This window comes from Mastacembelus armatus, chromosome 6 (assembly GCF_900324485.2).
Source record: "Mastacembelus armatus chromosome 6, fMasArm1.2, whole genome shotgun sequence".
Taxonomy (NCBI): domain Eukaryota; kingdom Metazoa; phylum Chordata; class Actinopteri; order Synbranchiformes; family Mastacembelidae; genus Mastacembelus; species Mastacembelus armatus.
The window spans coordinates 22,203,229-22,229,915 of record NC_046638.1 but is presented as its reverse complement, the minus strand read 5'-3'; the positions used below and the strand labels follow the sequence as shown (position 1 = coordinate 22,229,915).

Genomic DNA, 26,687 nt, shown 5'->3' with positions numbered 1-26,687 from the left:
ACTAAATCTGCAAACATCTATATCCAGGTGTTGGAATATCTGGCTCTCACATCAAAAAGGCAAAAAGAAGCTCCACTGTAGAATTTCTTTGGAAAAAAAATATCTGTAAAGGAGACAGACACCTTCAGCTGTGGTGTCATGCAACCCAGTAGCAGAGAAAGGTATTGGTTGGCTGAGGTGAGATGAGTAGGTTGTTTTTAGGGCCCACTTTGTGAAATGAGGCTATACTCCCCTTTTCTCACTGATACCTGAAAGGCTTAAAGTCACGCGCCTACAATCAATGCCTGACGTTCAGTAACAGACAGCACTCTTTAAGGACACTTTGCTGTGCCGACATCTTGGTCTTCTCCTTTGATGCCATCACCAATTAATGCGAAAGACAAATTAAAGCCATACATCTCCCACAATCACATAATTAGAATATGAGACATACAAGAGTATAAGAACTGCCTCGTTCTGAAGAGGTTTTTTTTTTTTGTGTCCCTGGGTGACTGTCTACAATATGTATGTGTGTTTTGTGAACAGAATACTGAATGATTATTTTACCCAATTCACAAAGACTACAGATTGATTCCCCACGTAGAATTCACAGACGCAATTAAGTGTAAAAGTTTGTTGGGGGCCTCGATACCTAATGTAAGTTTTCATTCACTATGCAGTACAGTAGTTTTAGACCTCTGGACCAACTGCAAATATCCAGATCAATACTAAATGAACTCCAGATTCAAGCTGAATGTAAGCCCGTTAGACAAGCTCTCAATGCCTAGTCACATGGATATAATTTAATATAATGGGGGGGTCTGATAAAGTGTGTATAATAATAACGCACATCTAATCTTGTCTAGATTGTTGTAAATCCATGGAACAACTATTCAGTATGATAACAGAGAGACTAAAAACACGTGGGTTTGCTCTCCAGACAAAGCTCTATCTTTGACAAAATAAAGAAAACAAAGATAAACTTGAATTAATTTTGCAAGCCTTTCTTTCAGAAAATCCTCTTTATTTTACGTGCAAAGAAGTGGGGTGGGAATATCCAAAACCTCCTCCGCATATTCCAAAGAAATAATCCGGAAGGCTGTTCACTGGCGTGTGTAGCACTCAGGCAGATCCACAAAGACGCATGCAAATGAAGTCTCAAGTGAAGCAACAGGGGAAGAGGGGACCAAATATCAGCTCACTGTCAACTGGGGAGTACAAATATAGCAAAGCTTAGCTTTGGAGTCATAATGATATTCAGGGGACCAAACACACCACTGAAAGAACAATAAGTCACTACTAATTTTCCCTCTTTCCCCCCTTCTTCACCTCTTCGGAAAATTCTTCTCATTCCCTCTTTTTGCAAACTGTGCAACACAACAGCTCAATTAATTAAATGACTTGGAAATCCCAAAAAACAGAAGCTTAAGTGCTAGCAATAAAATTAAACTACCTACATCATAATTAAATATAGCATCATTCCTTCAGACCCAAAAATAACAGCTTATTATTCCTGTCTATTTCTAACACTAGTCTGTAAACAACTCTCTTCCAGTGTGTTAGGAAGTCATGCATGTCCCACTTAGGCCTCAAGAATTGGAGGAGGCAGTAGTTTTGCAATCTGTTGCACAAACAGAATGGCCTGGAGGTGCCATGCAAGGCTCTCTGATGCAGTTGTGTGAGGCTGGTGTTCACTGTATATGGACACAGTCTCACATGTAGTAATACAATATACAGTATGTGGTTATTAGAGACACTCATACAAACACATACATACATTATACTGTAGTCAGAACTTACATTTCCAAGGTTGATGAAACCATGTTCCCTGGCAATGCGGTCAGCGTCCTCTGGCCCCCCATTGATCTGGACACCCCAAGTGTTGGTGTAGATCTCTGCAGCATCAGTCCACATCAGTTTAGTTGTCAGGAGGACAAGAACTGTCCATAAGCGCAGCAGGTCCACCCTGGCATCCATTAAAAGGAGAACACTTCACAGGGCAGTCTATCGGTCTGTCTGTCACTGCTTCCTAGGCAGAGCAGGATTGCTCCGCCTGATAGCAGCAAAGTAGAACAGTGGCCTAGAGACAAGAGGACAGAGGCAGCTATAAACACAAATATGGCCTTCTTAAGTGGGTCACTCCTGGGCCTGAATTACCTTCAGAAGATACTATTCAGAAGAAAGCTAATCCAAAACTAGAGCAGAAACAGCACACCCACAGCTCACAGTCCAATGTCAAAAACACATTATAATAAATGTGCAAAAACAGAATTATTTCTCATCTTTTTCAGTCCTGAAATGTTAATATATGATAATAACATACACTAGGCATGCTGGTGCAATACAGGACAAGCACCAAGCAAAGCAGTACACAGCTTGTTGCAGCAACCAAAAAGACAAGACAGGGAGGGAGAGAATATTATTCAGACACTATTCCAAATTCTCAAATATTTTCAAAATTCAAATTCAATCAATCATTCATTATGGTAATACAATCTATGGTTCAACATGTTTTAACCAACTAATAAAATAAAAAGGACAAAAAATCCTTTAATTTGTAGGTCTCCGTGTTATGAGGTCACACATAAAAAGAAAAGCTCAGTGTTAAGTTAAGTGACTGAGTGAGAAGATGATACGGTGAACTTAGCTAAGTATATCAGTTCATCCTAAGAAGATGAAGCGGTGGGAGGTATGGCAGGTCTAAATGTCTGTCTTGTCCCACTGCTGATCCCACCAACATGTCCCACTGACATTCAGTACCAATCCCAAACTGATCTGAAAGCAAAGGGGATTTACTCCAAGAGTCTACTCTAAGTTATAGTGAATTACCAAATTTTTGGTCTGTTGTGTTCACTTGTTGCTACATTTTATGGGAAGTTTAAAATTTCAAAGAAATTGAATTTCCAATATAAACATATAAATATGAAAGATACTTAAAGGACAATAGGATGGGGGAGAACAGCTGAGCATATGGACTGACTGTTATTTTCAATGCCAGGGCTGGATTTCCAAGAAAGTATTATTTTAAACTGGTAGTGATGGTAAATATTAGGTACAGATGGTGACAAAAGAAAAAAAAAAAACAAAACAAAAAAAAAAAACAACCTAAAGTGGCTCAGTACGGTGTTGGGCCACCCAGAGGTGCTACAATAGCATCAGTGTGCCTTAACAAAGGCTCAGACTGATAGATGGTGCTGTCTAACATATTTAGATGTTTAATTCAGCTGAGATTTAGTGAGTGGAAAGCCTCTGGCATATTTCATCTATTGCCAACATCAATTTGTATCAAAATCCATTTACCAGCTCTAATTGAGCTTTCCTTTACCACCATCCTAAAGTAAATGTGTCAACTTCATTTTTAAAAACTTTTTTTTTTTTTTTAATCCTGTACATTTGCAGGGGACATTGATGGTCCCCAGTGGATGGATTCTAAAATTTTAGCTCAGCAAAAATAGGCAAACTGCAGTGAAAGTATGTCCATACTCTTTAAGAGAAGATTCAAATGAGAGAAGAAGACTAAAATGATTTATTTCGAGCACTTTATTTGAGATTTTCTATTCCTCTGACCTTAAGAGATTAGTTGTGTTCATAAAACTGTCATGATCTCAGCAATTTCAGGCTCCCAAGGAGATAAACCTTTTTAATTTTAATTACCATGTGGTCCTTCTTCTATGACAACCCTCAGGACGATTGCCATTTTCATGTCCATTCCTGAAAGGCTCTGAGAATTGCTAAATCAACGGTGTGCTGTTCATTGTGTCAAACTGTTTTAGACTGTGGTGTGTAATATAGGCATTGGGGGATGCTATGATCTATCACTCTTTTTCAGACACAATAGGAGCCTGTATCTTAAGCAAGGTGTACTGCTACCCTGCAGTACAGCAGGCTGTTCCACTTACTGTGTGTGTTTAGACTCTTCATAACCATTAAAGGTGAAAGACGAGTTGTGGTAACTTAGGCTATGGTCACATTACAGGCCACAATGCTCACTTCTGATCTTTTTGTAAGAGTCCAATCGTTTGCGTTGATTGTTTCACATCACAGACTGTACATGGAGATGGACACATCACCACTTCCTGACACTAATGTTGAAGCCAAAATATTGTGAATATGGAGGCTGTCATATTGCTGTAGTCACATTCAGAAATCGGATAGGAATCAAATCTAGGACCACATATGGAAGTGGCTCAGGTTAGATTTGAAATACCCAGCTTTGAAATGATCAGATCTGAATCATGTTTATGAAAAAAAAAATGTCAGATTAGGGTCAGTTCGACAAGTAATGTCTTAGATGACATAGTAATGGTTGAAAAGGGGCACATGGTCGCAGAGTGACTCCAGCCACACTCAGGAACAGTTTAGGGATATGATGACATGTAGTTTATCATGTTCTCCACCTACAACTTTCGAAGAGGATCATGAACCTCTCCTTTAGACATTGTGAAACACTGATTGTCACAATTGCTTAAATTAGAAAGCTGGTGATTTCCTACGTTTTGATGAGTTTCAACAAATCCCATATGGAAGGATATTTGCGCTATTATGCTACACATAAGTAACAGTGTGGGCCACTGATGTCTTTTTAATAGTTTTGAGACAAAAGTTCTACAGCACAGACGAATTAGCTAAACCAGTATCTGGATTCACAGACATTATGGTGAGTACATAAATGCTAATGTTGGCTTTACTCTCTGTATGGGATTTGTGGAAGAAAAACATTAAAAAAAATCACCAGCTATATCACTGGATCTTATTAAAGTTGTCCAAGAATAAATAAAGATCATTCTAAGAGGTTCCAATGTTAGTGCGCACATAAATATTGATTTTCCACAGTGAATTTGGGTCCTGTCACACGTTTTGGCCTTTTGTAAGGACTTAAAAATAAAACTTTCTAACTCTAATTGAAAAAACCCCTACTGGCAATGGACAGTTTGAGTTATAACAAGATAACTGGTTGGCGGGTAAACTGCTGTTATTGCCTTAAGTTGTCCCTAAAACTTATGGTTTAAAATGGGAATGGTTTTCCAATTTTTTCACCAACACATAAAATGCCTTTGCCCATCATTTGCCCAAACAATTATCTCCTGCTTCTGGGGAGTTACATGTATCCAAACTATTCAAAGAGGATAAGCTTACTGAATGCATCTGTGGCTTCACAGATGCATTTAGGAGTGGGTGTGATTTTAGCACAGCAGGAGAGTTGGTGAAAACATGACTAGGGGCTGTCAGTCTTCCTGTAGAGCAATTCTTCTGAGCTCATTAGATGCTATGTTGGAGTCACAAAAACAGGAGCAGGGGGTCTGTTGTCACTGAGGAGGCTGAGAGAAGGAGGAATAGAAGGAGAGTAAGGAAACGAGAGAGGTGGGGGATAACCCATGCCTTAAACAGCATTGCGGAAAATAACAAGCACATAATAACATAACGCCCAAAACACCTTCTCTCAAAACACAGTCTGGAGAGCATTTAACAAGAGGCTGCTTACTGTTACAATATACATCAAAGGACTAAAATTCAGATGAAGATTCAACCTGCAAACCACAGGAGAACTTAAGACTTTAACTATAATAAAACAGACAGACCTCCAAATGTGCTTCAGTATCTCATATGTATGGCAAGATGTCTTGATAAAAGACCCCCACTTAAAAAAATGATTTTCTAACTTGAAACAAAGCAGCAGCAACAAATCACTTTGCCTTTGCTTAGATGTTCTCTATAGAAAATTCATAAGGAGCAAACCTCTCCTCTTCCTCAGCAAGCTGAGGTGCCCTTGACTTATGCACTTTGCCCTGGTCGCTCCAGCGGAGCTGCTCAGTGCCCCCAAAACACGACAGTGGTAGACAATGAAACCCCAACGTGATTGCAGCCCTTTGACACCCCCTCACTATTCATATTCACTGAGGGGGACATGGATCAGCAATGCATCATCATGGTGCATTTATTATTGTCTTGATATCATCATTATGCCCTTGGGCTAGAGCTTCTACACTATTTCTACAGATTTCCAGCTTTTAGGAACACCAGGTTTTGAGATGTGTTATTAGCTGAAAATCTATTACTACACAATGAAAGCCGAGCAATATCTGGTAGGAACTGTAATACACTATATTAAAATGGCCAATAAACTAATATTAAACATAAAACTATCATTCTTTTGTCTTTTGCAGACCTTATAAGCTGTGTTGCAGATTACAATATCTGATCCAGGTAATCAGAAATGGGGAAAAAAATGGACGGTGGCTTGCGAGGAACATGGGTTGGGCACCCCTGGTCTAAACTAGAGGTCGACCGATCTATCGGCAGCGCCGATTAATCGGCCGATTTTTTGCACATTTTAATGAATCGGCATCGGACGATTTCACTGCAAATTTGGCCGATTTATAGGCAGGTACACCTGTGACCAGTTAAGCGTTGTTGTGGAACACGTGAAGACGTGTTGCTACAAGCAGGTTGTCACCACTGTTGTTTAGTGAGCTGAAAAGTGTCCAAAAACGGTAAGAAAGTACTTATCTTCCGTTTTTAATGTAGCCTTATACATTTCATTGGTTGAATATGAAGCTACTTTTGGAGAGCACCGTCTGGTCTGTATTGTTATCGAGCTGTAGCTCAGGCTGTAGGCACAGGTACCAAAACATGCTAACAAGCCCAGCGGCTAAATGATTATAGTCGCATACACACACAGGGCTTCAGCTAATGATGGCAGGGGGAAACCTTTCGTTTCCAACGCGTAATTACATTGTAGCGTATTAGAACTGACGCTGACCGTCATGTGTGCAACAAATGTGAAAGCAGAAACGCGTTAAATTCAGATGAATGTTCTCGTTAAAAGACGCAGGATAACGTTCCTCAATAAATGTGTGAGTGCGTCCGACACACGCAACACGGGCACGATGCTCCCACCAAAAATACACTTTAATTGGGGAAAGTTAATGTGCACGTCTTAGCCTGAAGTTTGGTCTGAACTGCGCGTTTCTACTTTCACATGCAAATGACTTGTTGCACATATTTGTTTACGCATATTCTTAGACTATGGCCCTTTGAATTATAGCAGGGTCTGTCAACAAGCATAAGGATCATGACAGGTACCCTGCAATAAATCAATCCTGTTTTTTTCCAAAACATATTAGGATTGTGATGTGCATGGAATAATGTAATTATAGAAAAAGTGAGTTTAAAATGACAAATCATGTATTTTATTTTTTAAATTATAGTCTAATAGCTGAAAAGAAATTTAACCCAGTATGGCAGTATTTCACTCAGCCAACATCAGGGAAGGCCAAGTGCAATATCTGCCAGAAGTTGCTGAGCATGGGAGCAGAAAAAGCAAGGACAAAAAATACTACAAGCATAACAATAATACACATTTTATTCCTGGGCACTTTTATACCTTGTGAGATAAAGGGGGAAAATTAAAATCGGCCAAACAAATCGGCCAAAAAAATCAGCATCATATATTGGCTGCCCTGAATTCTAAATATCGGCATCGGTATCAGTTAGGGAAACCCATATCGGTCGACCACTAGTCTAAACTGATTTGAATGCTACAGCTACAGAGAGACACATCAGCAGGTGGTATGTTACTGGCCAATACTGGCTGATGTTGGTGTCAGTTCTAGTAGTATGTTGCCTAGCAGCCTAAACCGCAGCAGCTTTTCTGTTCATTTCCTCCAAATATTTACTGTTTTCCATTATATTATATGTCATAATATTTAACTATTAAATATCTGGCCTCAATGTCATCTTTGCCACAACTCTTTATCAACCATCCTTAATTTGAGGAACCTTACTAAGTTTACAGGCTGGATATAATTTTTTCTATAACCACTTTCAAACATCCATCCATACCAGTATTTTCTTTAAAAATCAAGTATTGATTAATTGTAGCTTTCTGACATGATTAATAAATATCTGCTTGACTAATATTTCCCATCTGATTTAAATGTCACCACATTATCAAAATCAAGGCACCAAATTAAACACATTATTTGTATTGCAGACCGTTTCTATCTCTTGTAAAACAATGGCAAAAGCGTTAAACAGTTAGAGGTCTGGGCTTGAGACCAGAAAGTTGCCAATTTGATTTTCCTACCCATCTGGAAAATGTGGACAACCTGGAAAACACTTGAACCCCAGCTGGTCCAGAACAACTGCTTAGTGAACAACAGCAGTAGCCTATGGTTACACAAACATGTCCGATAGTGCAAAAGTGATGTATCTGACAAACAGCATGTGCATTCAATTAACATCCTCTACATGAGAATCACTCTGGAAAGATGCCACAAACATAATTTAACAAAATAACAGATCTGCTCTTGTTGGGGATGAACAGGCAATTTCCATTGGTTATGACAAGCACAGAAGCACAAAAACTGTGACAGACCATATGCAGCACTCCAGCTTTATTTCAGGCTGCCCACCAGCCAAATCAACACCCACCATGTGCTCTAGGCTGCCCTTTCATAGAAAACCATGGTACAGGAGAGCTGCAGCATTTGTGAAGCACCACTGACAGCCAGGCATCCTCTCCTGATAGAGAAAATTTCTCCAAGTTAGTGTGTGATTGTAAAAAACAGAAGTACTGCACATACATATGCTCAGCCGGGGCAGCAGTTCACAGCTGGAAGTGAGATGCACAGCGATCATCTGCAAAGTGAGCGAGAACGCTATAACTGAGTACCACTAAAGCATGATCCATCTTAGCTCCTACTGTCTGCGAAATACAGGATGGACACATCTGATAAAATGCTGTCTAGGGCAAAAGCAGCATGTCCAGGAGAAAGAATCAATTCTGTAAGTAATTTCCCATAGAGAGATCCAACCCATTTTTTAACAGCTCTCTCAATCTTGGCATTGTTCCCTGTGTCAACTTCCCCTCATCCACAACATACTCTGCCCTAGTTTGTAGATGAGTTATACTGTTGACAAGTTTGTCTTCCTGCTCCTTTCTCCTCCACTGCATTCCTGTTTCATGCTTATAAAACGTATGCTCCTAAGAGCTCACAACTGAATAGTTTCCAATGCAGCTAAACCCAGTGCAGGCAAATCAAGAAAACTAAACCTGAAAAGGTGGTGTCTGGGGGCAGAGCCTCTAAGTCCAACAACCACTGACTACATAAACAAAACACAGAACCAACCTCTTTCAATAGCTTTGAGCTCCTAACTTGATTGCAAGATGTAGGTCTAACAAAGATTAATTTCATGGGGTAATCTTTGATGTGGAGAGGTAGTGTAATCCGATTGTAAAGGAAGCTCTGGGCTCTTCTGTCTGCCTCAGCCGTTGGTGACCTTGAGTTCATCCCTTGTTAAAATCCCAGTGGGAGTTAGTTGCACTAACAGCAACTGGAGACAAGAAAGGATGACTTTGATCACTAAAAGTTGAGTTTTTTGTTTTTCCTGTTAGCTCAAACACTCTCTGCTTGTCTCATTGCTTTTCTTGAAATAAGCACACATATCTGGTGCCAATGTGAAGAAGAGTAGTGCAGAGCTGGGTCTAAAACAAATTTTCCCTTTCCTTCCAAACAGTACTACTTACAATATACTACCACAATTCCCACTTTGCACACATAAAAGTACCTGATGAGAGGGTGAGGTTATTAGGGTGTCAGAGTGAGTCAGTAAGAGAAAATGATTATATAGAAGTGTGTGTACACAAGAGAGAAGGGAGGACAGCACGAAAAGAGAAATCTGAATTTTCAGAGGCATGCGGCAGAAAACAACAGTGTAAACGTAAGTGACAACAAACATGCTCTTATCTTACCAACAATAAACTTCAGAGAGAAAGCGCTGCCATCCCATCTGCTCAACTGTCGGAAGAAGTCATGTTTCCTCAAACAACAACAACAACAACAACAACAAAGCACCACCGAAGACGCCTGTTATCCAGACTGGGAAAGGATTCACCTGACTGGGAAGAGTGGTGAGCGCAGTCGCAGCGGCAGCAAGGACTTTATGCTAAAACAGCCGTCATGCTTTTCGCAAATACTCCCATTGTTCCCACCCACTCAGCCACAAACTCCCCTCCCTGCTGTGAACGCATCCAACTCGGAGCTTCTACGGAAACTCAGATTGAAGCAGTTGTCGGTCGTACCTTTGTCACTCAGGAGAGAAGCCTCCTCATCCTCTTCTTCTCCCTCCGGGCGGAGACACCCCTTTCTCCTACGGCTTGACTTTCAACTTTACATCTAACCTGACGCCGTACGTCCGCTACTTGGTCCAGGAGATGAATAATAACACTATCCGCTCACACCCATCCTTTTCCAAAACTGTTGAAATGAACTATCCCGTCTCGCTTGTCATCCGCCACCAACTTACAATCACCACCATGGTTATAATTTTCCACTTAACTTCAACCGTCGCGCCCAGTTATTTCTCTAAAGGTTTCGATTTGTTTGAGGCGGCTTTGCTAAATAGAGTGTGTTGATATTAATTCACACAAAGAGAGGAAGTACACAGGTATAAAACAGGGGCAGACTAAGGGACTATGAGCTAATATATTGGAGCGGTTCACTCCTGGTAGAGACGACAACAAACTGCCACAAACCCTTTTCTCCAGGAAATACGTCACGGCAAGAGCAGGTTGGACCACAGCGTGTGCTTGATTTGTGGCACCGTGGTCGTTGAGAGGGGCGGGTCACCGCTTTAAGACGTGTCAAAGCAGCGGTAAACCCGCCTAAAGGATACGTGTGTGTATTTTTATGTGAGATTAACAGTTAGCGGATAATAAGTGAATCAATAGAAGTATATATAATTATAAATTTATGCTGTAAAGCAGTAAAACGTATTTGTTAACACAAGAAAAATATGTTTAGGGACCAAACTTCTTGCTTGTGTCTTTCTAGGGTTAAGACAAAACTTGTTAAAGTGGTTGGTGTGTGAGTGAGTGTGTGTTTTGTTTTCAACAGCGAGCACGGTTATTTCATCGTTGTAACGAAATTCCGGACCACGCCTGTGTAAAAACCCACGCCCTCCTCTTTCCAGACAACTGAGGTCTACCGCTGTGTGTGGGCGCCATCTTCTGGAGATCTGTTGAACTCACACACCCGGATGAAAGCCGTACGGTAGAGGGAGCCATTATACAAAGCTCACGCTTTCACTCTCAAGCCCGTGTCTACCCCGGCACAGCCTGGTATAAGTGAAATCCAGCCCGCTTTCAGCAGCTCCCCCGTTAGCACGGACCAAAGTTATCCCGGAATAAGGACAGCACGCATGTGCCGTCAACCCGGATGTAGATATTTTGTACGCCTTTCTCCCATTTCACCAAGTTCTGACATAACTGCTATTAACCATGAGTTAAGTGTATTTTAGCACCGGTTGGACAAAGCGTTGCAGTTTTAAACCAGTTCCAAACCGGGTTAACTAACCGTGACATGTACGGACCTACGTGGATGTCACATCTGAGTGTCAATCTGTCTTCGACGGGCTGCACTTTTAATTTACGGTGAGAGACATGGACGCTGTTTGTTTTCTGTAGACACGGTAATAGCACATTTAAGCCCCGGTGTTTCTAAAGTTAAGATGAGCTCATCGTTTTTTCTTATCCCAGGATACGTCCTATAACTTAGAGGATGGACTTTCGCGGTAGGAGGCATGAGCGAGGCAGCAACTGGACCGACCCGGAGATAGTGGAGCTGCTCCAGCTGTGGTCCGATGAGTCGGTCCAGATTGAATTGGAGAGCTCGTTGCGCAACCAGCGCGTATTTGACCGGATAGCGCACATCTTGCGCGAAAAGGGCATCTATCGCACCGGTGACCAGTGCCGGGAGAAGATCAAAAAGATGAAGCTGGAGTACCGCCGCATTAAGGACAACCACAAAATGAGGTCCTGGAAGTTTTTTGACGTGATGGACAGGGTGCTGGCAAATCGACCGGCTATTACCTACTCCTCCCTAGGCGGAGCCGTCATAGCTCAACAGGTGTTTCAGAGTCCAGGTGGAGCTGATGCATACATGCAAGGAGTTCCAGCGGGCTCCTTTGGACCCGCTTCCTCGGGTGGGTTTCTGTTTGGTCAGCCTCCAAAAACTGGAGATCCACTGGATATAAAATGTGAAGATGTTGAGGAGAGCTTGTTGAACTCAAGTGTTGCTCCCCCCGAGATGTATTATGCGTCTGGGGATGACCAGGAAACTGACGGGCAATCTTTACTGGAGCCTGAGGACACACTGGGTCGAGCAGAGAGCTCCACAAACGCAAGGATCTCACCTTCAGGTTGTCAATTCAAATACTATCATTAGTGTTAGTACTATTACTGTTGTTAACACAGTGCTACATAATAATAGTTATTTAAAAGCGATTTCTTTTTTCCCAAATCCCTAGGTTTTAGTGACTTGAATATTGCAAGTTCTTCCACAGCAGCCACCCAGGCGGTAGGTGGTAACGTACCACAGGACACGTCTGAGCTGCCCAGCAAGGAGAGTTCTCATCTTCTCAGTTCTGTGAGAAGGAGAAAGCGTCGCCGTGCTGGCAAAACACCTTGGGGTCACGGGGGTGCTAGATGTGGTGGTCAGGCAAGCCTGGATAAAGCGCTGGCCAGCTTCCTAAACTGGCAGCGGTCAGCAGAGGAGCGCCTCCTCTCTCTGGAGGAGGTGCGGCTGCAGAGAGAGTTGCAGGCCGAGGAGCGCAGAGAACAGTGGGAGGAGAGGAGGGCGGAACAGGAGCGGCAACATGAGCTCTGCCTGTTTAGCATGCTCACAGGGGCGTTAGCTGCTGTCAGACAGGGTGCTCCAGCCACTGCCACAATGCTGGCTGACCCCGCAGTCTCACCCCAAGCTCGTCCATCACCTTCACTGATGACTACAGGTGGACCTTCTGTCTCATCATCTTTATCTCAGCCACCCTCAGAAGCTCCCACAGCTCAGGCTGTTTCCGCTCAGGAGACAATAAAGTCAGCACCACTTAAAACTGACCGGGCCTGCAAAATATCTCAGGATATTTTGGCAACACTGAGAGGTGACACCCCTGGCCGTAGTGTGTACTTGTCCAATCGTGGTAACTGCATCCGACAGCATCAAGGCATTCTCCAGGAGGGCTATGCCCTGTATGGCATGGACAGATATCACGACACAGACAACCCTGATGTGAGTCATATGTAGCTCTTTTTTGTTAAAAAATGGCACTGATGAAGATTTACAAGGCACTCAATCTGTTTCTAACTTTTAGGGTATAATCAATATGGGTACAAGTGAAAACAAACTATGCTATGATCTTCTTCATAAACGGGTAAGATAACTAGCTAGTAATAATGAGACAGTGCTGTAGAGTGTAATGTTTTATGTCTTTGTCATCGTACATTATTCTAAATATTATGCCTACATTCACAAATGAATGTAAATTCCCTTTCTGCTACAGCTGACCAAGCCTGACATGCTTCACATTGACCCATGCTTGCTGCAGTATTCAGACTGGAGGGGCCACACATTGTAAGAGATTAAAGTGAACCTTTATTTTCTTTCTGAAAGAGCAGAGCTATTGTGTGCCTCATGGTAAAGTTTAAACATTTTAACAAGACTGTTCAAAGTAAACATTAACCCCCTTACAACATTTCCACCTTTCAGCCTGAGGGAAGAGGTTGCAAAGTTCCTGACTCACTACTGCAGTTCTCCAAACCCACTCAAAGCTGACAATGTGAGTGAAGGATATTGCTTTTAATGCTGGAATGTAACATAGGTAAAGTCAGCCGTATGTCTGAGACTGATGCTGCAGTTTAGAATATACTAAGGTTTGTGGAAAGCACATATATAGTAATGTGTCAAAATGTACTGACATATGATTACGTGTACAGTATATGAACAATATGTTCTTACATATACCGGCAATAGTATTTGCATTTAGAGGTATTGTACTTGCTACAAAAGTATAGTGTGACTGAAAATATTAGGGACTTTGTGTTAATATTTTATACCTATTATACAAGCTGAACAATTTATTTCATCTCGGATACACACTATAAAATCTACTGAACTACCTACAGCATTGCAATTCTACATGTACATTAATGATTTAGTTGGTGTAGGAATTTGTGGCACATTTATCAGGCTGTAAGTGCTTTAAGTTGGTCTTTCTCAACCCACTGGATGTGTTTGTTCAGGTTGTGGTGATGAATGGCTGTGGGTCCCTTTTCTCATGTATTGCAGCAGTAATTTGTGACCCTAAAGGTACGTTCACAAATCCACTAACATAGACATACAGTGCAATATATCTCCATTTTTACTCAATGAATACAAATGTTGAAACAATGTGAAAATCTGGCCAAGTTAATTTGGCAGTTTTGTGTTCAAACTGTTGTTATATGATGCATATAATGCAGAGTGGGAATAATCATTTGACCAAAACACTTTCTTAGCTACATAATTATCTTATTCCCCAGCGCCACTGCAAGCAATGTCTGATTTTAAGGAATATAATATATTTGTTTTGCTCAATATAGTAATCACAACCTTGAAAGGTAGCCCATGTTTATCTGTTTACTACCAACTTAGATTATGTTGATGGAAAGCCATTTATTAGTGCTAATATAACTTGCCAAATAAGATAAGTCAGTTTTAATTACTGGTGAATTTGCCATGAAATTGGCAATGAAAGTCACTAATGACTAACCTAAATAATTACTTATATGACTCATTAAAGGTTGGGCACAATCACAATCAATTATTTATGTGTGAATATATTTGTGCACAAGGAGACATTCATATGATTTGTGAAGAAATTATTTACATTTCTATTTGGTCGTCATGTGGTTATCGTGTTTTTCATGTTGCAGATGCCATTCTTATTCCCATCCCTTTCTATGGTGTCATCACTGAAGATCTACATCTATATAGTGATGTGAAACTCTTTCATGTTCCTCTTGACTGTGAGGTAAGGAAATCAATGCCTTATTTATGTGGTGTAATTATGTATTTAAAAAATTGGCCTTGTATGTTCTTTGCTAATTGTATGCATATGACATAACTCACATATTTATGGACATTGCATTTAACTCATCTCATGATCTCACTTTGTAAAGTGTATAGTCAGCTGTTCAATGTGGATATTGATACATTATCCCTTTGACTCTTGTATTTTTTATTTATAGGCTGATGGCAAAGACAGTCGACCCTTCCAACTCACCGTAGGGAAACTAGAAGAAGGTCTGAAAAGGGCTCAGCAAGAGGTAGTTAATGAATGCATGTTTGCCTGCGCACTTGCTCTTAATGAATATTTAAAGGAAGACTGAACCACTCCAGAAATGTTTGGGCAGCTCAGTTTAGATAAAGTCTTAGGTCTTCTTTTTTTCCTCACAGATTTGTTTTGCAGCTTTATCTTTTAAAGACTGTGAGACAGTATATCATTATATATTTACTTAGAAGCCAGATGTGTCTTTTAGGGGTTGATCATCCGAGCTGTCATACTGATGAATCCCCACAACCCTCTGGCTGAGATTTACACCCCTGAGGAGATGATTACCTTCTTGGAGTTTGCCAAAAGGTATGTTTGCCCCACTGTTATCTCACACTGTGGCCTAACACTGTAATCCTGCCGGTCTGTGTTCCTGTGGCTCTGTTAAGCACATTGCCAAGCCACTGCATCCACTTCCTAGTGTGAACTCTTTATTTTATGACTGAAAGCACTTTCCCATGTGTGGAATATCAAGTGCTCTTGATAGAGGTTTATCACCTCTCTTAACCATCTGCATATTGTCAAGTGCAGCCATGTGCCAAGAGGTCTCTTGCGTCATCATTTGTTTTCTAAATGATCTTGCCAAAGTAATTCCCTCCAAAGAAACCTTCCAGACTCTGAGCTGTTGTAACCATAAACTAGGGTGCTTTTACACTGACATAGGATGTTGCAGGAATCAGTTTACATTTATGTAGCATTTTCTTTGTCATAAACAATCATTAACAATATACAGCTAAGGTTCATTAAAGCGGAACTATATATATTCCCATTAACTTTCTCTCCACCATTTCCTGCTTTAGAAATGAGCTCCATGCCATTGTAGATGAAGTGTACATGCTGACGGTCTTTGATGAATCTGTCACCTTTCACAGTGTCCTCAGTGTAGACAGGTACTGCATGAACCCAACCTCTGCGTGATTACACTATTAGACCCTTAATCATCACAATTGTGTCTGTAGACAGCCTCTTAACTGCTGATGTGCCCTTATTTCAGCTTGCCCGACCCACAGAGGACACATGTAATGTGGGGGATGAGCAAGGTACATATTGTGCTGCACTCTATGAGTGTGGGACTGACACTTTATATATCCCTGTTGACAGTACAGTAAAATATCAGCCTTTCTTCAGTGGGTGTTTGCTGTCATGACTGTTTCTCATCTACTTTTTCTTGTCCCTTGTAGGATTTCGCAATGGCAGGAATCAGAATAGGCACTCTGTATACTGAGAACAGAGACCTTGTGGAGGCTTTGGCTCAGCTAGGTTCATTCCACGGTATCTCTGGAACAACCCAGCATCAGGTAGCACAACTGCTTCAGGACAGAGGTATGAATCAGAAAAGTTGAGAATGTACACTTGAAAACACCCTGCAATAATCCATAAACACAAAGACAAATTGGAAAAAAAAATTGTGTTTTGGGGGAAAAAAAGATCTCAAAGCTTACATTAATACAATCGGCTATCCTTTCTGTTTTGTTGTTTAATTTATAAATGCAAATTAATTTGGATGCAAGCTTTTTAGGAATTTAAACATGTAATTTGCAGCACTACCCCTACTCCCAAAAGATATCCTCCCTTATTTTTGGTTTCCTCTGATATAACAGGAGCACAACTTAACATTTAATTGACACTGACCTCTTGCCATTCCATATGTCATAGAGTGGATCAGCAAGGAATTTCTGCCTGAGAACAGAAGCAGACTGAAAGCTGCTCACAAATACCTGACAGAACAGCTACAGAGCATGGGCATCCCCTACCTGTACAGTCCAGCTACACTGTTTGTCTGGGCTGACCTCAGAAAGGTAACAAACCCAAAGCCAGGTTAAAGGAGAGTTGAAATTAATGGTATTTTCAACACTCCCCATATATAAAGCCAACAATGAATAGCTATTGTTATTAATTATTGTTAATAAAGAATATAACCAGCCTTATTCTCTAAAGATGTTTATTCATTTAACTTGTGTATAGGTAATTGTAATATAGATAAAACAGTCATTTACTTCTGAACTTAATAGTAATTTCTTATAAACATTATGGGCGCATTCTTGTAGGCTTGTTGCGTCACTTCTGTCTTTCTGGTTTGCTAGTACCTCAGAGAGTCGTCATTTGAGGAGGAGTTGTCTCTGTGGAGGAATTTCCTCAGACACAAGTTGGTGTTAAGTTGTGGTCAGGCCTTCTCCTGTTCTGTGCCCGGCTGGTTCCGCATTGTCTTCGCAGACCAACAGCACCACCTTCAGCTTGGTGAGTTTGTGGTGTATAATGTAATCTATGTACTGATTCCTTAATGATTTGAGCTCTATGCCCACTCAGTGGATGAGTTACTCTGTCTGAAATTGGATGTTAAAAGGTTTTGTTTGCTTGTGTGATTTTAGCCCTATCTCCTCCTTTGTGTCTTAAATTAACTATTGATTGGATAATAGTTACTGACTTATTCTGTTAATGTTTTGTGTTATTTCAGGCCTGAAAAGAATAAGGGAGACTTTGAAAGAGATCGAAGAGAAGAGTGTCAGCCAAGATACACACTACATCAAAGAAGCCAGTGAGGAGAGCAAAAAGCCAGTGAAAGAGGACAGTGCAGATTCAGACAATGCTGAATTGTTAGTTGTCAATTCAACATCATCACCCCAGAGTAAGTCATCAGACCAGCCCAAGGAGAAGGATAGCCCTGTTCCTGACACTGGCTTGCTGGCCACTGAGGAGTTTGTGTTGCTGGACTGCCAAGCATCAAAGCCAGCAGAGAGTCTTGACTCTCTGATTGGTACTCTCAGGCACCAAATCCGCTCCTCCGATTGGCTGGAGAAAAACACTCCAGAGCTGTCTGCTGGGGAAGACCCAGAGATTCTTGATGTATTCAAGGTCCTGCTGCAAAGGGCCAGAAAGTAAGCTTAGGATAAACAGACATGAATGTAGCTGCCAGATTGTGAAAGGCAGCATTTTCTACTCCCTGTGTTTGTGGTGAAAAGCCTGAAACACTCACCGGACACAAGGTCAAATCTGATGTCTGTTTTCAAGGAGTGAAGAATAAAAGTGAGCGATGAAGAAAGGCAATGCAGGCAGGGCCAGCATGAATAGGACACAGAACTTTCTATGTGCATCTTGAGGCCTTATTTTCAAGCTGCTAAAGGTGAGGGGCTTACATTTTTGTAATCCTGAGATTAAAAAAAAAAATTTACGTTTATTTTCTCATCTTCTAAGTGGAATGCCAAATATGAATCTACCAAATCAGTCACACGGTATTGCTTAATAGTTTAAGTGTCTTAATCTGAATTGTACATCTGTAATAGTTTGGTCATATGCACTTATCAGAATGTATTGTAGTCTCTGTAAAATTAATGATCTGTGAATATAAAAAATGAATTATCAATTAACTATGATCTTTAATTTTGAGCTCATGAGTCAGTCGGTAATAAACTTTTGACCTTTCATATTTGTTTTTATCTTTAGATATTTTGTATCTTGTTTCTTACAAAAGATGCTCTTAAGGTATTTTAGCATTCCATTGTTATAAACTTGTTTTTTTGTTTTCTGTGGGTTCTGTTCCATTGCAACAAAGGAAAGCAAAGGAGGTGGTAGTTGTGACAAACAGACGATATCTGAAGACCCAATCAGCCACAATACATTGTGCACCACTGTAAAAAGTCGAGAGTGGGATTTCCTTAGATGTGTTGTCATGCATAATTACCCACTGACACCCCCTACACAGTTTTGGCATTTGAGATAAATGTCTGTGTGGTATATTACCGCTACAACATATCACTCATATTGTGCTTTCTAACTTCCTTTAGCAGCTCTTATTAATTCCTTATTTAATTCCTTCCTTATTTAATGTTAGCCACACAAACTTCTGTTTCCTGAAATCACTAAATATCTGTTTTTGGTGCTTTCACTTTCTCTACAGCTGGCGGGTTACAATGGAGAATTCATGGGGAAATTTAACTGCTGTCTGGGGGAGTTTCCATTGCAGCAGAGGCAGAGTAATACTGAAGAGTCTGATTTGCAAGTGGGGGCTTGTGGTCATGAGCACCACAAGTAATCATGTGTCAGGGTGTTGAGAACGTGCAGTAGTGATTGAACAGTAGTGGTATCTGTGCTCTAAACTTTGTTCTACTTGTAGAAACACTAACTTCATAGCTCTGTATCTGGCAGCTTGTTTTCCTCATTGACAACAAAGGTAAGAGTACTTAATTATTAGTCTTTATACTCATTATAATTCTAAGATTGAGATATGTACATTAACCTGGTGTTACTCATCTGGTCCCCTCATCTTCTTTGTGTTTCCTGCCTTTTGCCTTTTTCAGTGGTGTAACAATATGAAGTTTTTGGAGCTCGGGGACTCCATCAGTCGCTTCAGATTTGCTCAGTCCTGTGTGGGGTTGGCGGGTTGCCTTTGTGTGTGTTATGCAGTCTGTACACCGTTCTGGCTGAAGGAGAGGGGACTCTGGGCAGAGTGGAATAACACTAAAAGTGACCACAGAGTTCGTAAAGATCCCACTTTCTTCGATGGTGAGCAATGTGCTGCATTCACCTCTCTGACATTTTTCTGCATTCAACAAATCAGATTTGTCATCTGTCTAAGGCTGTCACTCTTATTTAGGTAGAACATTTGACATACATTTAATGTGCTGAAGGACAGCATACCTTTGTGAGGCATAAATATGTCATAGCTGTTCTGTATTGATGAGACACTGTTGCTAGAGATCAGCCTTAGGGGCATGTATTTATGTTACATGTCTAAATTTCTAGAGAGGATTAATATCCAGATGAACATAGGAAAAATCCAAAAGAAGAGCTTCTCAGCAGCAGTTAACACGTTTGAGCTTGCTCCTGTAGCAGAGAAATGCATTCTTTGTATCACACTTTCACACTTTGCTGGAGGCAAATATCTTGATCAGCTGAAACCTGGCCTTTCTCAGCCCATTCTGTTTTGTTTTTTTACCAGTAATCAAGAAAGAAATTGTGTCATTTACCAGTTTGTTTTATTACATTTATTTTTCCAGCTGTTATTCTTTTACCAGTTAGAAGCTACTGTCAAACTCTGAAAAGAGTATTTAACAAGAAATCCAGTCATAGTTATTACAATTCGGTAAAATAATAATTAATGAAATAATCAAGAGTTAAGGTACTGAAAATTTTAAGGCATAGATTATAAGCTTGTTTTATTTAACCCTCATGCTAGAAAAAAATATATCAGAATGATTATTCTAATAGTCAAACACGCTGAGGCCACAACATGTCAAAGCAGACAGAGTAAAATACAATACAGGCAGTTACTAATTTACTTATCTAGTTGTCTATTGTTTTTGCAACACATTATCACCAGGCAGCTAATATAATGGCCAGCATGGGTCACAGTAAACACATAAGTAAGCTAAGCAATTTAACAATCACACAGCAGCTGTAATAATAAGTGTACCTACAGACAGTGATTCAGCAAGGCATCTGGTGTGTAGATAATAAAGTAGTCAATATTAGCCTGGTTACAGATAACTGTTAAGATGGTTGGTGTAACAGTGTCGGTTAAACTGCTTTGGACCTGTGCCACAATGAGCTGCTTTTACCTAAAGACCAACTGGAACCAGCTATTGGTCATTGTCAAAAAGAAATAACATTTCTGGCTCGTTTGTTTTATGTCAGGGTATCATATTTTATTATGCAAAAACTTTTATTAATCTAATTATTATATATATATATATATATATCCTTAGTTCCCTAGAACATCACTGAAAAAGGTCACAAACTCTTGGTTTTTCTCTTCAGGTTTCACTTGTATGTTGTGGGGGCTTCCATAGGAATGTGTCATCACTTCACAATGTTTCACTTCATCATTTTCACTTCTAATATTAGACCTTTAATGTACCAATGGCAGTGTACATTGGCACTCAGTATCTGTTGTTTTGTTTCCTCCAGCCCTGGAAACTGAAAGAGTATTTGGGGTTCTTTCCTTCATTATGGCTGTGAGCACTGGTGCTCTGTGTCTGGTATTTGCCCTCTGCTGGACATCTCAGACAGTGCGTTCCTACTCCAACACTCGCTCTCTCCTGTTGGTGGGACAGGCACTCTACCCAACCACCCTGCTGCTCCTCACCATGGCCTCAACAGGTAACAGCACTGCACTATTCTACCTGTCAAACACTGACATTATGTTTCCCTTTATTAATAAATAGAGTGTATGTGTTGTGGAAGATTTTAAGTAACATACACATCCCAAGTAAAATAGTGGTAAGTACAGTAAGCCAGTTTCCAATGAACCTACAAATAGTCTTTTGCTTTGTGTAGTTCATGCCAAAACCAGACCTGCAGAAATTCTTAGAAGTACTGCTCATATACATTCCCTGCAAAGCTGCGTTTTTTTAAAAGACTCTCTTTACTTCCTTTGAAAGTGCTTTTCATTATCATAAATACTTTTATCTAAAGCTGCAGACATGTAATAATTGACCACAATGATATTTTTTTGTTCCTCGCAATGATACTTAACTCATTTTTCTTTTCTATCTGCAGGTTTCTTCTTCCTCCTCAGCTGGTCTTTTTTCACATATCAGCACCGGGAAGAAATCCATCAAGACCTCTCCAGCCTTGGCTCCTCATATTGGCTCGGGGCTTTTGGTTGGGTACTGCTGCTGGTTGTGGGGGCGATAGTCTTTATCGCTGAACAAGCTATTGTGCCAGACATCCTACCAGACTTAGAGAAGGCTGTGGAGTCATGGCATATTTCCTCTCAACTTAAGGCTGCTAAACACTCTCACAGTGTGTATCACACTGGTAACAATAAAATTAACAAGACCCCAAAGAGGTACATGTCAGTACCCTGAATGAAGTGCAGACTTAATGAGAAACCAGTAATTCCTTACAGCTACAGAAATCTGTGCAACCAGACTGTTTGGAGTAAAGTGTTGGCTAGAGGAATTAAGATTCTCACAATCCTGAGAGTCAGTGAGACTGAAGGCTGCAGCTTACTGTGGGGTTGACTGTGGTGGTCATTCTCCAGTTTGCTTTCAGTACAGAGTCAAATAAAGTAAAAGCACACTAAGGACCAACAATACTGGGCACCAAATGCAAGAAGACCGGGGAGTGGGAGAGTTTCTGTCTTTCTGTTTTGCTAATACCTTAGAGAGTCTTTTCCAAAGTTTTTAAGTTCATAAAAATTTGTCCAGGTTTGCATCTGAGCCATTAATAGGTCCACACTTCAGCTTCCAACTTCTAACTTGACTTGAATGTGTCAATATGTGCTACAATAAAATTATGGGTGATAATAAAAAAGCTACATCTTGTGATGATAGTCACTCTTTCAACAGTAAGTCTCAAGCAATGAACTGCTTTTGTAAAAGTTTTATTTTGTTTGTTGAAACATGAGCTATGACCTTTTATATATGACCCTTCTACAGCTAAATAAAAGTTTTAAAAGGTAAAACTGGGCAGTGTGTTTCTGTCTTAAAGACCAAACACTGTAACCTGAAAGTGGGAACAATGAGCGCTCATGTCTCATGGTTGAGTGTGATGGTATACTGCTTGGACAGCTATCCGATATGAGCCTGCCAGGAGTTGTATGTGTGGTGAGCCAGTCTTACTTCTTTTTCAAATACATACCTCATGCTTTTCCAGCGCACACTTTTCAGCTCTGAGTATTTGGACAACAGACTGCCTCAAAAGTTGTTATGTACTTTTCACTCACACATTCCCAGGAGGAGCGGATGCGCTCAGATGCTGGCCTGCTTATGTTCTCAACCTGCCAAAGTGGAGGAGAATTAAGTGGCTCTGGCTCTGTTAATTGGGCGTTAATCAGGTGTTGCTCTAATTAAAAGGCAGTTCCACCCTGTTGGGCCCTGGTAATGAGTTTGTTATTAAATCCACAGAGGATTTTTGTCTCTTTTTCAATTTACCAATAGGGTAGTGCTTAATTGCTGTGTAAATGAGGGGAATGTCCTTGAAGGTCGTCTTGCATCAGCACACGGCCCATGAACAAAAATTGTTTTAAAGAGCGCCCTCATTCAAACTACAAATCCATTCATTTTATTGCATGGTGGCCTCTTGAGCTGTGCCTCTTAGCTATGAGTATCATTTTAGCTAAATTTATCATTAAAAAAAAAAAAACAGAAAAAGAAAAAGTATCCTCGAAGCTCGTTTGCCAAATTAAAAGAACCAGTATCCTACTTTCTTTACGTAAATAAAAATACTTTTCAAAATGTATTTCCTTTTCATCTAAAGTTGCTTTTATTTCCTTTGGTATGTGCTCTCTGAACCCTTGAAAGCAAAGCAATGTCTTTTATGGTTGCCTGTGTCTCATAAAAAAACCCTACACTTTTCACCTTCCATCACCACAAACACTGCTCTTTCACCTTCCTAAGAGAAACAGACCAAAGGTGGAGAATCCCTTCAGAGAAAGACAGGCCAAATCAATGTGAAGATAGAAAGAAAGAGATAGTGAGACGTTTAGGCACGAAGAAAGAAATGACAGATGAATGGTGGAAGATGTTACACAGAGATAGACAGGTGGCCTGATAGGCACACAGAGATAGTGGGTGCTGATTGTTGAAGGGCATTTGCTACAGAGACATCAATCAGAAGATGGCACCAAGATTGAGCAGGCCGCCAGCATTTCCTGCATGTGGTCGGCAGCATGTGTAGAACACAACCTGGGCTAAACCACTGCTCTTCATATCAATTAGAGACTAATTACACAGCCGTGTCCCACTAATTATGCTACGTAGCCACTAAGCCACCCCCCAGTATAAAGTGTGTGTTTTCTTGCAGTGCTGAGAGTCTGCGGTTGCGTTCATTGAGATAAATAAATTTGCCAGCTGCCAAGGCGAAGTATTCTTAATCTGATTTTCAGAGCTGTAAGTCTGCATTTCAGAGGGGAAGAAAAGGAGTGAAAGAAAAGCAAAAAATGGTTATAATCAATGTTACCTTTTGGTGGTGCTGGTGTAACATCTATTGCTTGCAATGAAATCTGGACAACTGGGGAAAGACACTGTTTTAATTTGAGTAATAAAATCACAAAAAATCAGTGCATGTACTGTGCTTGTGTATGTGTGTGTTTGTGTTTTTGTTTGATTTTTATTTGTAAGGTAGACAACGTGTGATTATTACTGTCAAGTAGAGTATTTTGAGCCAGAATGTGCTGGACTACTTAATAAGTCAAGTTTTATTTGGCTCGTTCTAGGAGCATGATGAATTATGAAATAAAGCAAGAACTCCATGCTTTTTTTCACTTTTATTTCTCTGTGGTTTACATAATTCACTCAGAACATTTGTAACTTTCCTGACAGGTTAATGCTGCTGGGTTCAAAGTGAAGACACAGAGGAAATAACCGGAAAGACAAGACAGGAGGAGAGAAACAAAGACATAAAGATGAGAGGAGGAGAGAACAAAGAGGTAGAAAGGATTTGAGATTTTCTAAAATAGTTCCACACTGTACCTGAATTTTATACAGCATTGTCTGGTGTCAGATAATGATGAACTTTGTACCTTTCTCATTCTCTCCATACCTCGGCACCAGCTCTCTGAGGTTCTAAATTTCTCAGTCAAAAAAGTCAGAATCAGAATTTGACCACTGCAGTATTATGCCCTCCACTGCATTGTCATCAGTATAAGTGGACACTTTCGAAATGGAAAAATCAGGAAATTTGATGTCTGCAGTCCGACAATCTCAGAAAAAACAGACAGAGGGATGCAGAAAGCTAGAGGGTGCATGAGGATATGGGGGGAGTAAACCTTGTGTCCTTCAGTTGTTTCTCTTGCAGGGACCCAGTTCATCTTGCCTGTAGAATCTGCAATGAGCTATTGGTTTTTGTGACTGACATGCCACCCAGACCACCTTGCTGATTACATTTGTTCAGTAAAACTGAGTGCGAAGAAGAGACATAAAGGAGAGAGACAGAGCTTGACCGGGGAAAAAAATTGTTTTGACCATCCTGCACTTAGATTCATTCATTCCACTGGGGAATACAGACATTTTTGCAGAGTTGAAGATGTAGGTTTTATCCATTTTTGTATTTAGACTTGAATATGTACGATATCTACCCGCTGGTACCCTTGTCCATAAGTGGTGTCATCTTGGACATCTCAGTCCAGACAAAGGAGCTGTAGTTTTATTCTCGTCACTCTTTTCATCCCTGGTCAATTGTAGCCGCTGCCTTCTCTTATCTCTGTATGACCAAGGAAATTAAATTACAAATATAATCACTTGGCTCCAGTTTCTTTAGCAGTGTGTCTCTGTTTTGCATATAGAGTGTGCTTGCTTTGATGGCACATTGTGTGAAGTTACTTATTGGCCTATTTACAATAATGGGATCTGCTCTACTAGTGGAGTCACACACACCTTTACACACTGACAGTGAAAGGCATGAGGCAGTGAAGCAAGCGAAGGCTGAGGGGAAAAAGAATAAAAGTTGGCATGGAGACATGGTTGCAGCCATTTTGGAAAAGAATTTGGGAGTAATCTAAAAAACAACAAGGAGATCTGTCAATCCACTCCTATGCTACCGACGACACTATTTTTACTTTCATTTGGATTCAACACACCAAAGTTATACACAACATAGTGTCCTTGTGTGGAGCAAAAATTGCTAAGTTTCCTTAGCATGCACATCACCTTTAAGCCACAGTAATGACATGACTCTAGGGATAGCAGTGTTAGTCTGTGCGTTGCTTGGTTACTATAATACACTCTCCATATGGAATCTAAAGCCAATAATGCATTGCTTTTATTCACAGTTGATGTCCTTCAATCTTCAACCTGGATCAGCAGTTCTTCCACTGAAAATGATTTAAAAAATTATAAATACACACCGCTGGCCTGGGAATCGTGTTTCTTAATTATGAAACACCAGACACAAATATTTTTTTAAAACACTGTTAATATAGAAAATACCTTATTTTTTAATAGAGGTGTCATTACTCATAGACATGACAATACATGTCAGTGATGATGATTCATCAGCAGCCAGAATTTCTTTACTGTTCACCATAAAATATGATTTTAATGCTTATTCAGTTCAATTCAATTCAGCATAATTAACACAGATGCCAACTGGTACTGTGCAGACGGCTTTGACTTCAGCGCAAATCTATTCCATGCACGTTAGACCATCTGATTGAATAAACAGTCTGCATCTTTTTCCCTTACCCTGTCTGTGTTTCTTTGTCTGTATTGCAGGTCTTTCACAAAAAAGAGAAAGGACAAAAATCTGTGTATGTTAGAATTATGCACCTCCCGTGGGAGCCAGAAGGAAAAGTTGGCAAAGGAAGAGTGAGGGAAGTATGAATAGAAGAATAGCATTTTTATCATCATTATTATGAGAAGGCCATCGCAGACCTCCCTTGCCTCTTTCCATTTTTCCCTGTTCAGTTAGGAATTTATTTGCTTATGCAGAGCCTGTTAGACTTTCCTGTACAAGGAGCCAGCCAGTGCAAAACTGTATCAATACTGTCGGGTCTACACCGTCCCCAAGCACTTGCCAAGCAGGTGGATGGCGTATTTATTTGTCATCTTTATATATTTAATGCAAATTGCTCTCCCATCCAACTAGAAGGACCACATGTTTGTCTGTCCCATCCTGAG

At 40.4% G+C, this 26,687-nt stretch overlaps 2 protein-coding genes across 8 annotated transcripts in view; one reads left to right on the top strand and one right to left on the bottom strand.

The window, feature by feature from the left end:
• The window catches only part of furinb (furin (paired basic amino acid cleaving enzyme) b), an 80,920-nt gene extending 70,409 nt beyond the window's left edge, over positions 1-10,511 (bottom strand). For 2 of the 3 annotated variants that reach the window (XM_026310510.1, XM_026310512.1), the window contains exons 1-2: positions 10,064-10,511; positions 1,780-2,059 (exon numbers count right to left, since the gene is read on the bottom strand). In XM_026310510.1, the coding sequence (XP_026166295.1) occupies positions 1,780-1,956 (177 nt within the window). In that variant the 5' untranslated portion in view covers positions 1,957-2,059; positions 10,064-10,511. Of the gene's footprint in view, positions 1-1,779; positions 2,060-9,733; positions 9,996-10,063 lie in introns of those variants that run through there. The other variant, XM_026310511.2, reaches the window with a different exon arrangement.
• Positions 10,512-11,174: 663 nt separating this feature from the next.
• accs (1-aminocyclopropane-1-carboxylate synthase homolog (Arabidopsis)(non-functional)) lies at positions 11,175-22,501 on the top strand. Of its 5 annotated transcripts, XR_003295970.2 has the most exons (20): positions 11,175-11,413; positions 11,519-12,180; positions 12,289-13,049; positions 13,132-13,191; positions 13,321-13,391; positions 13,527-13,596; positions 14,060-14,126; positions 14,732-14,829; positions 15,047-15,124; positions 15,338-15,438; positions 15,930-16,019; positions 16,124-16,169; positions 16,311-16,452; positions 16,786-16,928; positions 17,214-17,367; positions 17,585-18,250; positions 19,025-19,297; positions 19,425-19,629; positions 21,034-21,225; positions 21,625-22,501. XR_003295970.2 is itself a non-coding variant. In XM_026311938.2 (15 exons), exons 1-15 carry the CDS (start codon positions 11,541-11,543, stop codon positions 18,007-18,009), a joined length of 2,946 nt encoding a protein of 981 aa, XP_026167723.1. In that variant the 5' UTR covers positions 11,175-11,540; the 3' UTR covers positions 18,010-18,549. The 5 variants fall into 5 exon arrangements, 1 of the variants encoding a protein (XP_026167723.1); XR_003295969.2 differs by having other exon boundaries at positions 11,175-12,180; XR_003295972.2 differs by lacking the exon at positions 13,132-13,191 and having other exon boundaries at positions 11,175-12,180.
• The last annotated feature ends 4,186 nt before the right edge of the window (positions 22,502-26,687 follow it).

What these genes read in the sequence shown, in the direction of transcription:
- accs (XM_026311938.2), top strand. Translation starts at nt 11,541, where the DNA reads ATGGACTTTCGCGGTAGGAGGCATGAGCGAGGCAGCAACTGGACCGAC. An exon ending in TCTGGGCTGACCTCAGAAAG is followed by an intron (nt 16,929 to 17,213) that starts GTAACAAACCCA and finishes CTGGTTTGCTAG; the next exon opens with TACCTCAGAGAGTCGTCATT. An exon ending in ACAGCACCACCTTCAGCTTG is followed by an intron (nt 17,368 to 17,584) that starts GTGAGTTTGTGG and finishes GTGTTATTTCAG; the next exon opens with GCCTGAAAAGAATAAGGGAG.